The 15,407-nt window shown below is 46.1% G+C and overlaps 1 protein-coding gene across 5 annotated transcripts in view; it reads left to right on the plus strand.

Annotated features, from left to right (window-relative positions):
- GFRA1 (GDNF family receptor alpha 1) overlaps window positions 1-9,531 on the plus strand; it is a 216,104-nt gene extending 206,573 nt beyond the window's left edge. For all 5 annotated transcript variants that reach the window (XM_025881053.2, XM_073904146.1, XM_073904145.1 and 2 more), the window contains 2 exons: window positions 825-878; window positions 2,027-9,531. In XM_025881053.2, the coding sequence (XP_025736838.1) occupies window positions 825-878; window positions 2,027-2,182 (210 nt within the window). In that variant the 3' untranslated portion in view covers window positions 2,183-9,531. The remainder of the gene's footprint in view (window positions 1-824; window positions 879-2,026) is intronic.
- Window positions 9,532-15,407: the final 5,876 nt, after the last annotated feature.

The following is a 15,407-nucleotide window of genomic DNA, read 5'->3' on the forward strand; positions in this document are numbered from 1 at the left end:
TTGGAAAATAGCTCTGTGCTTGTTGACTGAAACAGTGAATAAAACAAATGAATAAACAAGCTTCGGAAGACCTATCTCTATATTACTAATGAATGTGGATTTTTATTGCGACATTTTTACCTCAAAGGCATGTCCCCAAAATGAACATTCAGAGATATAAATGAGTTCTGAATATGAATGACTTCAAAGCTTTGTCTTAGGGCGCCTGGGTGGCTCCATCGGTTAAGTGTTCGACTCTTGATTTTGGCTCAGGTCATGATCTCAGGGTCATGAGATCGAGCGTCATGTTGGGCTCCATGCTGGACGTGGAGCCTGCTTAAGATCTTCCTTCTCTCTCTGCCTCTGCCCCTACCCCCCCATGCTCTATCTCCCCTCCCCTCTTGGAAAAAAAACAGAAAACAAAAGCAAAAACAAAACTTTGTCTTTAGTAACCTAGTCTTGTGCTGCCCCCACTAGCCACCAGCTACAGGTAGCTTCTGAGCCTTTAAAATGGGGCAGGTCTGAAATGAGATGTGCAATGTGAAACACCAGATTTTGAAGACTTAAGTATGAAAAAATAAAGTAGCTCATTAATAACTTTTTATATTGATTACATCTTGAAATGATAATGTATTGGGCTAAATAAAACATGTTATCACAATTATCTTCACCTTTATCTCTTATGTGGTTACTAGAAAATTTAAGATTATGTATGGGCTCATAGATGTGGCTCACATATTTCTATCAATGGCCCTGCCCTAGACGACTGATTAGTGGATCATTGGTAATCATTATTCCATACTACATATGAGTGATTTTATGTGTGTGTGTTTGTCTTTCCCCAGGCACAGAAGCTGAAATCCAATGTGTCCGGCAGTACACACCTCTGTCTTTCTGATGTAAGTTATATTTCTCTCTGGGTCTCCCTGCATTTCTAGACACAGAGCCTTTGGGCCCCTGGTGAGGATGTAAAGGCTCAAAGACAATGAGGTTTCAGGTCTAGGAAAAATATCTAAAGCACCCTCCATGTCCCTCTGCACTTTGAGCCAAGTGAGCTCTTCGCATCCCAGTGCACAAAGTTCCAACTGCATGTGGAACCCAGGATCCTCATCTCAGAGCCAGACCCTGCACAAATACCATTGTGCCAATGCCAGAGACTATGCGACCACAGTCCTGTAGAATCAGCCCACACAGAGAAGAAACTCAGCAACTCTCACTGCTTACCAGAGGTCCTCTGTCTACAGTTCCTTGGACCTCCGCAGCAACCCAGAGGTAGCTGGGGCAGGCCCCATTCCTCTCCCCGTTTTACAGAGGCGATGAATGATGCTGTCACGTGCCGATGATTGTGGCAGGATGTGGCATTATGGGACTGAGTAGGTGCTGTGGTGGGGATGGAGGCGTCCGTCTTAGGGAAGGACAGCTGTGCCAACCAGGAGTCCGAAAGCCAGCGTTCTGGTGTGGTCTCTCCAGCTGATGAGTGGGGCAGGCTCCTTCATCTAGAAAATCTAGGGTTGAAAGGGCAAATGGAGAGAAAAGTTGCTGACTGCCCTGCCCATCTCAATGCGATTTGTGGCCCATCTCCAAGTGAACTGATACTTGCCTGGACCAGTTTTTCTGAGATGATTCTTCCTGCCCTTCCTCCGGGATGGGGAGGGACAATGGGCTTCCTCCTCAGTCAGTACCAGGAGAAGCATTCCATGTTGCCCTAGCCACAGGGAGATCCAGAAGGTAGGAGTGAAGGAAGATGCAAAGCTGTCCCACAAGTGGATTTCAGTAATCCCTAGGGGAGGAGCAAGAAGCAAATGTTGGCCAGTTTATCATAAACTATGTAAGTCTGTATATCCAGTTCTCACCCAGATTCATGATTCCTTTCCATAAAACTACGAGTCAGTGAATTGAAGCCTCCCTCGTCCTATCTTGGGTCAGCTATGATGAGTGGTATAGCTAGTTGGAGGTGAGGGTGGGAGACAGAAAGAGTGTGGTTAAAATATACTGGGATAGGAGGAATACATGCAGTGGGTGACAATGAAAATATTCTCTCTTACAGCGTGATTACGAAAAGAATGGGCTCGCTGGTCCCTCCAGCCACATAACCACGAAATCAATGGCTGCTCCTTCAAGCTGTGGTCTGAGCCCACTGCTGGTTCTGGTGGTAACCACCCTGTCCACCTTATTATCTTTATCTTTGGCAGAAACATCGTAGCTGCATTTAAACAACAGTTTGGACGTGTAAAAAGACAAAAAACCGAGCTGTTTCCTGTCCTCTTGTATATCTGAAATTCCAGTTTTAGGAGCTCAGTTGAGACACTGCGAAAACAGTTTCATCCAACTGGAACTTTTTCTTTGTTTCTTCTTTGTTTCTTTTTTCTTTTTTTCCTTTTTTTTTTTTAAGAAATCTTCTTGTGATCCTTAGGGCTTCTATGGGCTACCCGATACAGTCCTACATTCCATATTGAAAAGGCTTTGGGGCCTGCTGTGTTGTCAAGGGGCAGCGTGTAAATTTGGCTGTAAAACCAACTGGGCCCATGTTTGACATGATGAGGATAGGGATGATTTTAACAATTTAACTCTGGCCTTTCCTAGCAAAGCAAGGACTTAGTATTTCTAAAGAATCTTCCACATCTCCTGTAATGGCTTTGGTTTCTGATGACGTCACTTTAGCCCAACATGGGTGGGTGCAAGCTTATTTTGTCACAAATCAAAGATTCTCATCCAGAGGATCTTGATGGACTTAGTACAAACAAGCTTGCGCCAATGTTCACCTTTCTCTATGTACTGGCATTTTCCACACTGTGTACTGTGAAGAGTTCTACACTCTCCTACCAAACAAAGGACACCTGTCCCATCCAAATGTAGTGTCTGTCTTCTAGACAGAATAGAGGGGGCGAGTGTGCTTGAAACTCCACAGTACCTTGATCACTGAACGACACTCTCCCAAGCCTTACATGAGGGAGAAGCCCTTTAACTAACCAGAGTCAAATACGGCTGACATGTACTCTAATACTCTTTACACGTATGAGGTTATATGTAGAAAAAAAAATTTTACTACTAAATGATTTCAACTATTGGCTTTCTATATTTTGAAAGTAATGATATTGTCTTCATTTTTTACTGATGATTTAATACAAAATACATGGAGCTCGTTTTCCTCTCGTAAGTAGTGTTAGCTCCAATATTAACTTCACGAAGACAGCTTTTCAAAAAGCAGACTCTGAGGGGCCTCATGCTTTAGCAGAAAGCTCTGCATCACGTAACTGTGGACAGGCAGGAGGCAACAGAGCAGCTGAGTGTTGTCTTTTATCACTTCTTGGAATGCAAGCGTGCACACCTGTGAGGAAACTGGCAGCCACTCGTAAATGCTCTGCAACAGCCAGTGGCCCCTGTGCCAGTTGACCTAATCCAGTACCTTGGTTTCCAGGTTACTTGACAAAGGCAGGTTTGACTGGGCCGGGGGACAGGAACATGCCACCCTCTCTTCTGAAGCAGATCCATGCCAGGGCACACAGTTGTTTTCCTAACAGTTGTCTTGACTCTCAGTGGTGATGACCGGGCCACTCTTTAGAGGGATTTGGTCTGAAGGTCATCAGGAATCTACACACATCTTGTTATGTGTCCTCCATGACAGACTGTGACTGACTCTGTGGAAAGAAAGGCTTGTGGGTCAGGAGGACCAACAATAGGCCTGTAGAGATGAGCTGGCCAGCGAAGATACGTGGACCAGAACAGGACTCTGGAAACGAGGCATCTGGCTTGTTCACTGCACATCACCTTCCATCATTCTCGTCCTTAAACAAGTAGACCCCTGAAGTGCACTTTTGAAGTCTGGTTGATGGTGACATTCAGAATCTACAGTGATCGAGTGCTGGGAGCCATGCTTCTCCAACACTGAGTAGAGAAGAGGAGAATCCACCTGAATAGAATGCTGGGAGCATTACTTCTCCCCACATCAGTAGAGGGGCTGGAGGAGGGACCCAAGGTGCACAGTTCATACTGATCCCCTTTGCCCGCTGAGGTTTGCCTTGTAAGAATTAATCAAATCACTGGGGTGGGAAATCTATTCAATCCAAGATAAAGGCATAGTCTTTTAGCTCTATTGGTGTTTGAAGTACATTTATATCCAAATGTTAATAAACATAAATGTATAATACTAAGTACCGTGTTTTTTCCGTTCAAAATGTTTTCAAGGAAAATTCGTCAAACAAATTTGATTAGTGAAAGGTTTCGTAAAGACTCTTACTTTGAATAAACACATTAAATGTGTCGAAACATTTGGAATTCCAGTCCTCTATGAAAGCATATCTCTTATCATATTTTGTTTTGATTAAGGTATCTCTGTCCAGGTATCTACCCTGGACTAATTGCATCTGGGTCTGATTCTATGTGATCTACTGTAGAAAGCTATTGATTCCTTCTGCAGTAAACAGTGGCTGTAATTAGCTTCAGATGACCGAAGAGGAAATAGGAGTTATCAGAGCTAACAAGGGTAGCCTTCGGTGAGGAACACAGGGATGTGCAGCCCATAAATTAAATTTGGGAAAGCCTCATCGATCACCAACAAAGATCTCGTTTTTCTTCACAGATAGAAGCATATTAGAGTTACCAAATTCTAAATTTGAAAATAAATTACTGATGAAATAAACAGGGGAAAGGATATTCAATGACAACACGTTAGAGAGATTCTTACAAATTCATGGCAAGCAGGTGTTTCTGCCATTCCGTGTAAGTCCCAATGTAACACGTTGGACCCGAAACACCATCACTTGCCCCAGGACTAAAGCAGACAAGTGACTTAAATCTTTGACTCCCGTGTGCAGCAGTGCTGACAGCAAAAATGATTACTTCCTGCCCCTCAGTCCCTGCATTTGGGGTACCGCCATCTGCTGGGGTTTGGGCCTCTTGCGGAAAGCATCTCATTTTAGCTGATTTTGACAACACAAAAACAGTAACTTAGGTCCATGTAGACCCATGACTCCCATGTCAAGTCTAGCCATGCCCTGCTGCTTATTTGAGAGAATGAAAAAAAGGGCACTACTGCCAAACTGATTGGAAGCACATTCATTCCATGTTGATGTTGAATATCTTTGGCCAATATCTGTTTGAGTATCTTTTTAATAGAGCACATGAAGGAAGAAGTGCACAATAAAGAGAAGTATTCAGAATGCCACTTCCATGTTTATTTTTCCATATCTGATTTTTTCAAGCCCCGAGAGCGTAAGTTGAGAAGTACGCAGATTATTTTTTATCAAGTATAGCGAACTGTATCCAGAGTATAATAGGAGTGTGGTTTTCATTTAAAAAAAAATTATATAACAATTCTTTATCCTGTAGTAAAAAATGTCTTAGAAGCTATCTTTGAATTAATCAAATATGGGACAGGGTTTCTCCAGGCTTCTGTGGCCTTTGATTTGGTCTATATGAAAACTGTTGCTATCATGCCTACGCTCCAAGGATGGGTCCTCTCCAGCTGCATCCTGTTGCCCACCTGTCCCTTTGTACTCTATCTAAAGTAGACACTCCTAAACACTCCATCTGCTGAACTAGGAAGGGAGGAGAGCAGAAGCATTTTTGAGTCAGTGTTAAGTGCTTGTTGGGAAAAGAGATGTAAAAGCAGTGGGAGTTTGTATAATTAGCAAATTCTTTTCTTAGAATCTAGCAAAAATGTATTTCTGTTGTTACTATTTACAAAATAGTGGCCTTGGAGGAGCTGTCATTTGGAAAATAAATTTTCATTCATGTAGTCCGACATGCATCACTTATTTGAGTCAATGAACTGTAGACCAGAAAAGGGCTGCTTAAATGAACTCGCATTTTCTAATTCCCCTTCACTGCTGTTCCTGATCTCTTGGATTCATACTCCTGTGATCTTTGTTGCTTCTACTCTTTGATAAAGCAAATGAGACCATGGGAGACCCATCTTTTCGAGAAAGACCAAAAAGCAATGGCAACAGATGGGCACGAATTGCCAAGGGTTTGGGTACAGGGATGATAGAAGGACCTGTCTGCCCTGAACTCAGGGAGTTTGGAAAGATGGAGCAAAATCAAGGTGCAGCACGAGGCCAGGTGCCAGGGCTGAATGGGTCATGCGGTCCACTGATGTTCCTTCCTGATCCAACTAGGAACCTTGTCCTCACAAGAATAGCCAGAGTCCCTTGAATTAGACAGCAGTGCCTTTGTGGAAAACAAGCCAGAGCTAATATCTGGACAACATTGGAAGAAATTTCTTTTTAGAGATTCTAAAACTGTAGAACAGCTGAGAATTCAGTTGGAAACCCTTAGAAGCTACGTTTTCTTCTTATCCCTAAGATAGGCATCTCATGTATGTATCTGACACTTCTTGACCCAGTTCTTCTTCTCCAGTGACCGTTTGTTCGAAATCTGTTATCTAGAATTCTTCTTGAGGACTATATGTCTGAACACATTCTCCCGGCAGAAGCTTTAAATCTGTGGGTTTTGCCACTGCCTCCATCCTGGGGTGTGTTTGATGGGACATTTCATTTCACAAGGGGAGTTGTCTTAAGACAGTGGGCTGACTCTGTTCTCTTTCATGTCAATTACTGGTGCCCCAGTGCCCATTCCTGTTCTTTATCATTTCAGTATTTAACAGGGCCCCTTGCTGTCGATTCATTCTAAATGTCCCACCCAGATGCCCATTGTACATGGAGCTCTGGCTTTTTGAAGACAGAGAAGCCTCTCTCAGGAGTCAGGCGATCTGAGGGTGATGATAATCCCCCAAGTAGGAAGTTCCTCCATCCAACCCTCCCCCCTTCTGAGCTCCCTCTTCTTAGCCTTGGGATGGTCTTGTCTGCTCATCTTCACCAGGCATCCCTTTGTTGCTCCCGGTGCTCTCTGATGGGCTCCACCTCCCTTCCAGGAGATAGCCTGGGGTTGTTCAGCGGGAAGCGCCACCTGCACTTCTGATTGTTCTGAGATCCAGCCCAGACCGGTGGGGGGACGCACAAACCCTGTTTCAGTAAACTGCCTGCAGAGAACCACAGCCTGTTACCAGTCATTGAGGTCCTCACCCCCTAAGGTCTCCAGACTCATTTGATCAGCACAGCTGTGACTTGGGCTGTCTGCCCTTGGCAGGTGCCAATATCAGCGTCTTGTCCCACTGCCATGAGGAGTTTATTTTTGCTCCAGGGCAGCTGCCAAGCCCAGCACCAGCATCAGTAAAAGGTTTTCTCGGGTTTTCTTCTCTTCATCCCAGGCCAGGTTTTCTTACCATGCTCCACTTTCATTTTATAGAAAATACCAGGATTCTGTCCAGAGACCATCAGCCCCTTCTTTCATTTGCACATCTCTTTGCGGAGCTCCCCCCAGCCTCCCCTAAGAGAAAGCATGTCCCACAGAAGGTACTTAAACGGTGTTGGGTGAACGAAAAACTTTTGGGCATCGAAAGGCTTGGTTTTGTAACACGGTAGCAAGGACTTGGTCCATCCGCATCGTCTCGCCAGCACTGAGCGCTTGTACACAACAGTAAAGGTGTCCTGAGGTTATTGAGGGTGACCTGGAAGGAAGTGTCAAAGCATTAGAATCAAAGCAGCTTTAAATCTGCCGACTGTGTTTCCTGCTGAGAGATGAAAAATTAGCATTTGTCCCCAGGAGGAGCTGAGCATAACCAGCCAGTCCCAGAAAGGAAGGACCCCAGAGGGGGTAAACTGATTTCATGGGAAATTAGCCAGTGAGTCTGCTGGTATTTTAATCTGCCTCAAGCACAGGACACTGGCCAGAAAGGTGTACCGCTCCACCAAGCCCAGGCCAAGCCCAGGCCTATGCCAGCATCCTGAGAAGCAAACTTAGGCGGTCTTCAAATCAGCACATTTACGGAACTCTACTCCAGTTGAGTGAACCCTCATTCAGGACTGAAACTCCTCCAGGATTAACTTGAGAATACAAGGCCTTCTGAAAGCAATTTAGGGAAACACCCATCTTTTCTGGATGGCAGAATCCTTCACTTTAACATCCTTCAGAGAATCTAAATTCTCTTTGTAAGTCATCCAAGAAGCCGCTTTCCAGACTCAGTCTCTAGGAAGTAGTAAGTCTCAATCAATAGGCATACAGCCACCGGCGCAACTCAAGCAATATGGAGAAGGCAGATGCACCCATTCTCAGCTGAAGCCGGGCAGACTGCCACAGGGGACCAAGTGGGGTCACCCTTTGAGGCCTTAGAGGGCTGTGAGCATGGCTAGGTGGCCATGCCAATGGAACTGGCCCAGCTCTCAGGTACCAGCTGGGGCACAGGTGGGACTGGGAGATACCAGAGCTGCTAGTCTAGAGGAGGAAAGCCGATAGCAGTGTTCATTCACACAGCAAAACTTTGAAGTACGCAAAGACCCTTGATGGCAGCAAATATAACACAGATTATAAGAGTAAAGTAGGATAAAGAATTGGAACATCCAGGCGATGCTGCGGGTAGAAGAAATGAAAGGCTCTTTTGAGCAGATAAAGGTCTGTCACCTGTCACCGGGCAGGGCAGGACGTCTGGCCCTTACAGCCCCATCACAAAAACTCCTTTCCTCTCTCTGTGTCACAACTTCTCCAGGGCTGTGTGATCTGGCATTATCCTCCTGGTATGCAGAGCGTGCTTGATCTGGAATCTGGCTTTTTATTTTTTAGCTTTAGCTGAAAGCATTTCTGAAATGTGGGAAAAGGAACGGGGACTGCAGAACCCACTCACGGATCGCCCTGCCTTATTTGGCTGTGATCTTCTAGTAATGAGACTTTTCTGGATTCAGAAATAGCTGATTGTTCTCAGAGGGTTGAAGAAATGGTTTCAGAAACCTGAAATCCAGGGCCTTATATTTCTTCTAATTATCTCTTCTTTTCTCTTCTCTCTCTTTCTCCCCTAAGGGAGGAGGGGGAATGCTTTTCACCACAAGAGTTTTCTTTAAAGAGTTTTCTCCTCTCCTGTGCATTATCCCTTAGATATTGAAATTATTTTCTCTTGTTTAATCCGCCTCCTGTGGAGAAACTGTGTGAGATTCCGGATGTGGGCTTTTGGGTTGTATTCTTTTAGATGGTGTTGCACTTTTACTTTTAACCCGAGGGTATGTCTCCGCTTCTGTTCCTTCTGTTTCATGTAAGTTAACCATTCAGGTTGAATAGAATAAGGATTCTGGTTTTTAGGATGGTTTTAGACTTCTGTCCTGGGAGAGGGGGGTCAGACACCCAGCCTCATCAGAGCTGGGGTGAGGGGTGTAGTGAGCTTCATAGAAGCCTCCAGTTAGGAGAGGATCCAGATGAGCGACTTCCCTCCTGGTCTCCATTTGACACCATGTGTTTCCTGAGTTTCCCACTCGTACAAGATAATACATGTATCTCATTGCCATGTGTATCTGCTTTCCTGCGGCACCTGTGCATTCTCCTGGGCCATCCCCACATGGCTTCCTCACACTACCAACACCCGTGGAAGAACACCTACATATAGAAGTACAAGTTTTGCTCTTTGGACTTTGGAAGTGGTTTTGTGATGTTTGAATTTTCTGTTAACATATTGCTCAAGCATTACAGAATGTACGTATGTAGTCTGTTCAGCCATCCTCCACCCCAGAATACCCTAATAAACATTGTTTTCTTTAAAAAAAAAAAAAACAAAAACCTACAATCGTGGTGTCTTTTTCTTTTATCTTAATTCATTGGAAAATGATCTTGAAATCCGTGAACGCATGGAGATCCCCAGTATCAAGACACGGGGGCTTTCTGACAGCGGAGGAGATAAGATTCCTGAGGACTGAATGTGGTTGATGCTTCTAGATGCTTCTAGATGATTCTTTGTCTTGGGGGTGGGAAGGGATGGTGTCTGGTTCTGTCCGTTGTGGGATGTTTAGCAGCACCTGTCCCCCCCGCCAAGACGCTGTCAGCCCCCTGTGAAGGGGCAGCAAAATCACCCTGATTGAGAGCCAGCCACTGGTTTAAATCCAACCGAAGAGCATGCCAAAAGGAAGCAGGGTCTGTGGAGGGCCACACCAGATATTTATTTTATGTCTTCAACGTACAATTCTTTAGAGGATAGGACTGGTGAATGCTTTAGACACTATCATAAATGTGTTGAATTATTTGTGTAAACTTATAAATAGTATTTGAATAAAAAGTAAAGATAGAATACGTCCTTTTCCCAATTTCCAGGCTATATAGCTCAGTGCCTGGCAAGGAAAAGTTACTTTACACCGCATGAGGCTGGATTTGATCCCTGGGCGTTAACATCATGACCACGGTTGCTCAAAATAGGACTCCCCAGCTTCCCTGGGGGAGGTTATAATCTCTGGCACCTTATCAGCACCAGGAGTTTTTAAGGCAAAATATTAGAGCACAAAACACAGTAATTAACATCACCAGCATTGTTTGCTTCAGTCTACAACTTGCAGCCCACTATATATAGCAAGAAGAACTTGCCTTGTACAGGACAGAAGCCTGTGTTTCACTGGAGGGTCTCTGCAGGACACAGTTTTGTGATTTTTTTTTTTTTCATTCAACTTGGTTTTCCTACTCCCTCGTCTCCTGGACCCACTTTCCAATGAGCAAGTTTAGAATCTAGCGGGCTCCACGGTTTGAATAAAAAGTTTGTGAGCATTTGGATCTGGGCCTGGACAAAACCCCAGATTCCAACTTCTTTTCTGGCTTTAGGTTTCTCCAGCTGCCTGAGCAGAAACCCCCACGTTCATTCCCAGGGACATGAAGCACCTCATGTCCGCACGTGGGGCAGGCCCCTGGGGAAGGGCAGGACTCTCAGGTTCCCTGAATCATTGCAGAAATGGGGAGGGAGCGGTGCCCTGGGGACATCGGGCTTCCTGCCCCAGTCCGTTAGGATTCTCATCACCTTCTCAATACAACCAAATCCCCAGGATGCAGGTGATAGAAATTTTAGGAGCTGGAACAAGAAATGACTAATAAAACCCTGAGAGAAATGCCAAGAAAGTGAATAAAAACTGTGACAGGAACAAGATACAAGGCTGCTTGTGTTGGATGATATAAATAAAGCATAAACAAAAACACAGTGATGTGAGAGAGATGAGCAGAGTATCCGTGAAAGTCACATAAACTGGCACTGCTGGTCGCACCGCCTGCTTTTATCTTCATGAAGATTTCCCCATCCAGGCTGCTAGGCAAAGAATTCACCCTGTTTAAAAAGTAAGGAGAGGGGCGCCCCGGTGGCTCAGTCGTTACGCATCTGCCTTTGGCTCAGGTCATGATCCCAGGGTCCTGGGATCGAGCTCCGCACTGGGCTCCCTGCTCGGCAGGAAGCCTGCTTCTCCCTCTCCCAGTCCCCCTGCTTGTGTTCCCTCTCTCGCTGTGTCTCTCTCTGTCAAATAACTAAGTAAAATCTTTAAAAATAAATAAGTAAAAGGTAAGGGGAACATTTGGCCTGAGAATACCTTGGGTGGGTATATAAATAGGGATGATCTTCTTTAGACCATTTGACAATGTGATCATAATTTGAAATCAATATCCCCTTTGAGCCAACAGTTCCACTGCAAAGAATTTACCCTGCCTTCTCACACCATGTGCCAAGGTCTCTGCAAAAGGATTTCCATTGCAGAATGATTTGTAATAGGGAAGTCCTTGCCATAACCTGAATGTCCATCAATAGCCAGCTGGTTAAAGAACTCATGGTGCATCTAAACAAGGGAATGTTGTGCCACTATTTGTAAAAAGTGGATATATACCCCTGAAACTGGAAGTGGTCTATGGTATATTAAGTGAAAAGGCAAAGTACAGAACAAAAAAAAAACATGGTCCTACTTGTATCCATATTAGAAACATAGATTAGATAGTTGATAAATGATAGATGATAGATAGATAGATAATAGGTAGATGATAGATAATAAAGGGATGGATGGGTGGATGGATGGTTAGATTCTACCTAGATAGAGTTTTTGCCATGTTTGTGCACCATTTTTACCAGTTGTTTTTTAAAGAATAAAAGATAGGAAGGACAAACTATGTAGCTGCTGGAACCCAGTCAAGATTTGGCCCTTGCTCTTTGGAGTAAAGAGGCAGGTGCAGCCCTGGCTCAGAGCACTCCCAGGAGCAGAATTCCCTCCTTCAGCAAATCTCCACACAGCCCAATAAGCAGTGAGTGTCTACCCTACAGAACCTCTTTCAAGATGAATTGCTTCAATTTGGGGAAGAGGCACCTTCCAGGCACTGTGCATATGGTGTGCCCTGGAGGGTTTTTAATAATTCCTCACTTTGTGGTCAGTGACTCTGGGTGAGTTAGCTCTACATAGAAAGGGAAACAGCTCTACACCGAAGGGAGGCTGGGTCAGCTCTCTTGGTGACAGGACTGTCAAGGATTGGTCAATGGACAAAGGCCCACAGAAGGCTCATGATAATAATGTCCCAATAATAAATGCCATTGGTTATTGAGCACTCACCACGTGCCCCCCCCCCCAACACCAGGATGGATGGGCTCTGGGCATGTGATTTCATTCCGGCCTCACAACCACTCTGAGATGGAATCAATCTAGTTTTGCAACTGAAGAGACAGAGGCTCAGAGACAGCAAGTGACTAGCGCAAAGTCACACAGCCAAGGGAGGTAGAGTGGGACTCGGATTCAGTTTTCCAATGCCAGTGCCCATTTAAACTATTCTCTCCCTCACGCTTTATGGGGGGAATGTCTCCTGGCTTTTGAGTGGGAAAGCTCAAAGGTACACCCCACATCGCCATTTCATTTCCCTCCACCCACACTTGGGGCCATATTACGAGAGAGCAGCCCAAACCGACCTATTGCAGCATGAGCTTGTCTTCCAAAAGATAGACTACCTCCCTCACCTTAAGGAAAAGAACAACAGATTAAAAAAGAAATATGACAAGCCCATCTGAGTGCCAGGACTGCTCCCCTGAGAGTCGCACTTCCATTTCAATCCCTCATTCTAGACGCGAAACCAATTAAAGCAGTTGCAAGGCACACAGTTAATACCAAGTGACAAAAGCCTGCCTAAGTGTTTTAAAGATCTAATTTACCCACAGACTGTGCCCAGAAAAACATAGCTGGCCTGCTCTTGTACAACTTTGGAAGTGCTTGGCCCGGCTCCAACTTCGGGAGTGCCAACTCACCCTCTTCGGATCCCCTGCCGCCGCTGTCACTCCCTGGGCTGCTATTGTCTTGGGACCAGGACAGCAGACAATGGGCGCTCTCGCCCAGGGGCGGTGCTGGGGGAGAGGAGCCAGATCTCCCTGGCAGGGGGGCTGGCTCCGTGAAATCACTTAGTCCCTAGTACCGGCCTTGCCCTAAATTTTGCCGTCTCCCACTCTGCCCCCACCTAGAAAACATGGAGACGGGAAGGAGAGCCTATGGTGGAGGCAAGCCTTGTCTCAGAGCTTCTAGCAAATACCTGAAAGCAGTTGTCATGATCTTAGCTCAGAATGGGCATCTACTTGTGATGGAACGTGGGCCCTGTTCCTTAGTTTGCAAGGATTTCGTTCCAGCTTCAGGAAGGGGTCTTCAGAACATTGTGCTCAAATGGGACAGAAAATGTACAATGGACAATAAGAAGATCATTCCTACCAGACGTGGTTCTCATCCACGTGTTCTTCCCCTCTCGGTCCATTGAACATGAATCCCTGACACCATCCGTTGTCCACGAGTACCCAGCTTCAGAACAGGAAAGCAACCACACTCTGATACGAAGCTTGTTTGTTTTTGTTCTTCCAAGATGTTTCTGTCCCTGAAGGATCCGTCGGGTACTCAGATAGCATCTCCTTAACTTAGAACTTATCTTGGTTTGCAGAGCACCTTCACACACGTCCTCTTTTGATTCCGCCACTCGGGGGCGGGGGGGCTAGTTGATTCTTCCCATTTTATGGATGCAGAAGGACTAGACCCGGAAAGGCTCTCATTTGGTCAGTGACAGGGGGGCCCCTACAGCCCTCACTCCAGCACCCCCACACCCCCATGATGTGACTTTCTCCTTCAGCTTCCTTTCTGCCCTTTTCTGGCATCTTTCCACTCACCCAGGAATTGCAAACTATTTTAACTGACTACCCCTTTTTGCGGAGCACAACTATAGACTCTTTTCTGCTATTCTACCGAGGTTTTCCAGGCATTTTTTAATAGGTATTAAGTGTTCTTTGGATAACTCCTTCTGTGCTTAGGGGCTAGCCCACCTCAGACTCTCAGCACCAGGCTGCCAAGTGACCTTGCTATGTGCTGTTCCCTTGCCCGTGAGCCTTAGCCGTGGTGGCAACAAAGGGAGCACAGACATGGGATGGTGGCTTCCTCGCTGGACAAGAACATGCTTCCAGGTAGCAAACCAATGTAAGGGGACGAGAGCAACGAGGGAGGTGCCAGTGCTGCCCTCTGGCGGACCGGGGACCCCTAGGTGCTGGGTGAGCGGGCCTTGCCTGCCCCGCAGGGAGCCCCGCACTCAGCTTCGCCCCACCCGCGGAACTGGCGCAGAGCCCGCAAAGCCCAGCTCAGCCAGGCGCCACCTGGGGCCTCCAGATCTCCCCACAGCCCCCCACCGTCGGGTCCGTTTCTAATTTGGTCCCTGCTTGCTTCTTGCCTTTTCTCATTTCCAGTAGAAAATCTATGCTTCCCCTGGGCCCCTCATTCCTCGCTGTAACGCTGAGCATCCCTGCGAGGCTTCACCCCAGCCTCTGAGGCAGGTGCCGCTCTCCCGATTTGGCCGGTGAGGAAGGAGATTCAGAGGTTAAGTAACTTGGCAAAGCCCCACAGATCAGAAGGGAGGGCCCCGGAATCTGAACCTGGACAGCGGGACTGGAGGGTCTGCGTCTCTAACCTCAGCACTCTCCTGCAACCCACAGGGCTCCAGAAGAGGCTTCCTGCAAATCACGCCCTGTTTTCAAAGCCACAGAGGGATTAGATCTTTAAGGAAACCTGAGGTTTTAAATTGGTAATCCTCTTGTGAAGAACTAAAGTATGTGTCTGGATTTTTTTCTTAATTTGGGATTTACTGACAGTGAAACAGAATTGTCCCTTAGGCGATCATCACTGGCGACATTTTAATGAGTTCTGAGGGCAGATTTTGCCTGTGTGTGTGGCACACAGGTCCTGTGCCCGGGAAGGCTCATTGAGCTTGCACAGTAACCGGAGAGCATTTATGAAGGTAAACACATAAAACGTGACAGTGACAAGTTGTGCTCCTTGGGTGACATGAGCTCTCAGTTTCCTCATTTGTAAAATAAAGAAGATAAGGACACCAAGCTCACCGGGTGACTTTGAGGAATCTGTGAGCTAGTTCAGGTGAGGAGCCTACAGTGCGGGCACATAGCAAAGGACTAAAGAAATGTAAGGTGCTAGTACTGTGGAATCAATGGGGTGCCATGATGAACCGGGCTGGGAAGAGGCTTTAATCTGGGCGACCAGAGGAAGTGTCTCCTAGATGGCAGCCTCAGATGTAAAGCCTAAACATTTAAGAAAGCACCAGCAGTGGGGAGAGAGCACCTCGGGGGCAGGGATGGGGGG

This window comes from Callorhinus ursinus, unplaced genomic scaffold (assembly GCF_003265705.2).
Source record: "Callorhinus ursinus isolate GAN/ISIS: 27379988/994484 unplaced genomic scaffold, GSC_fseal_2.0 scaffold20, whole genome shotgun sequence".
Classification (NCBI taxonomy): Eukaryota; Metazoa; Chordata; class Mammalia; order Carnivora; family Otariidae; genus Callorhinus; species Callorhinus ursinus.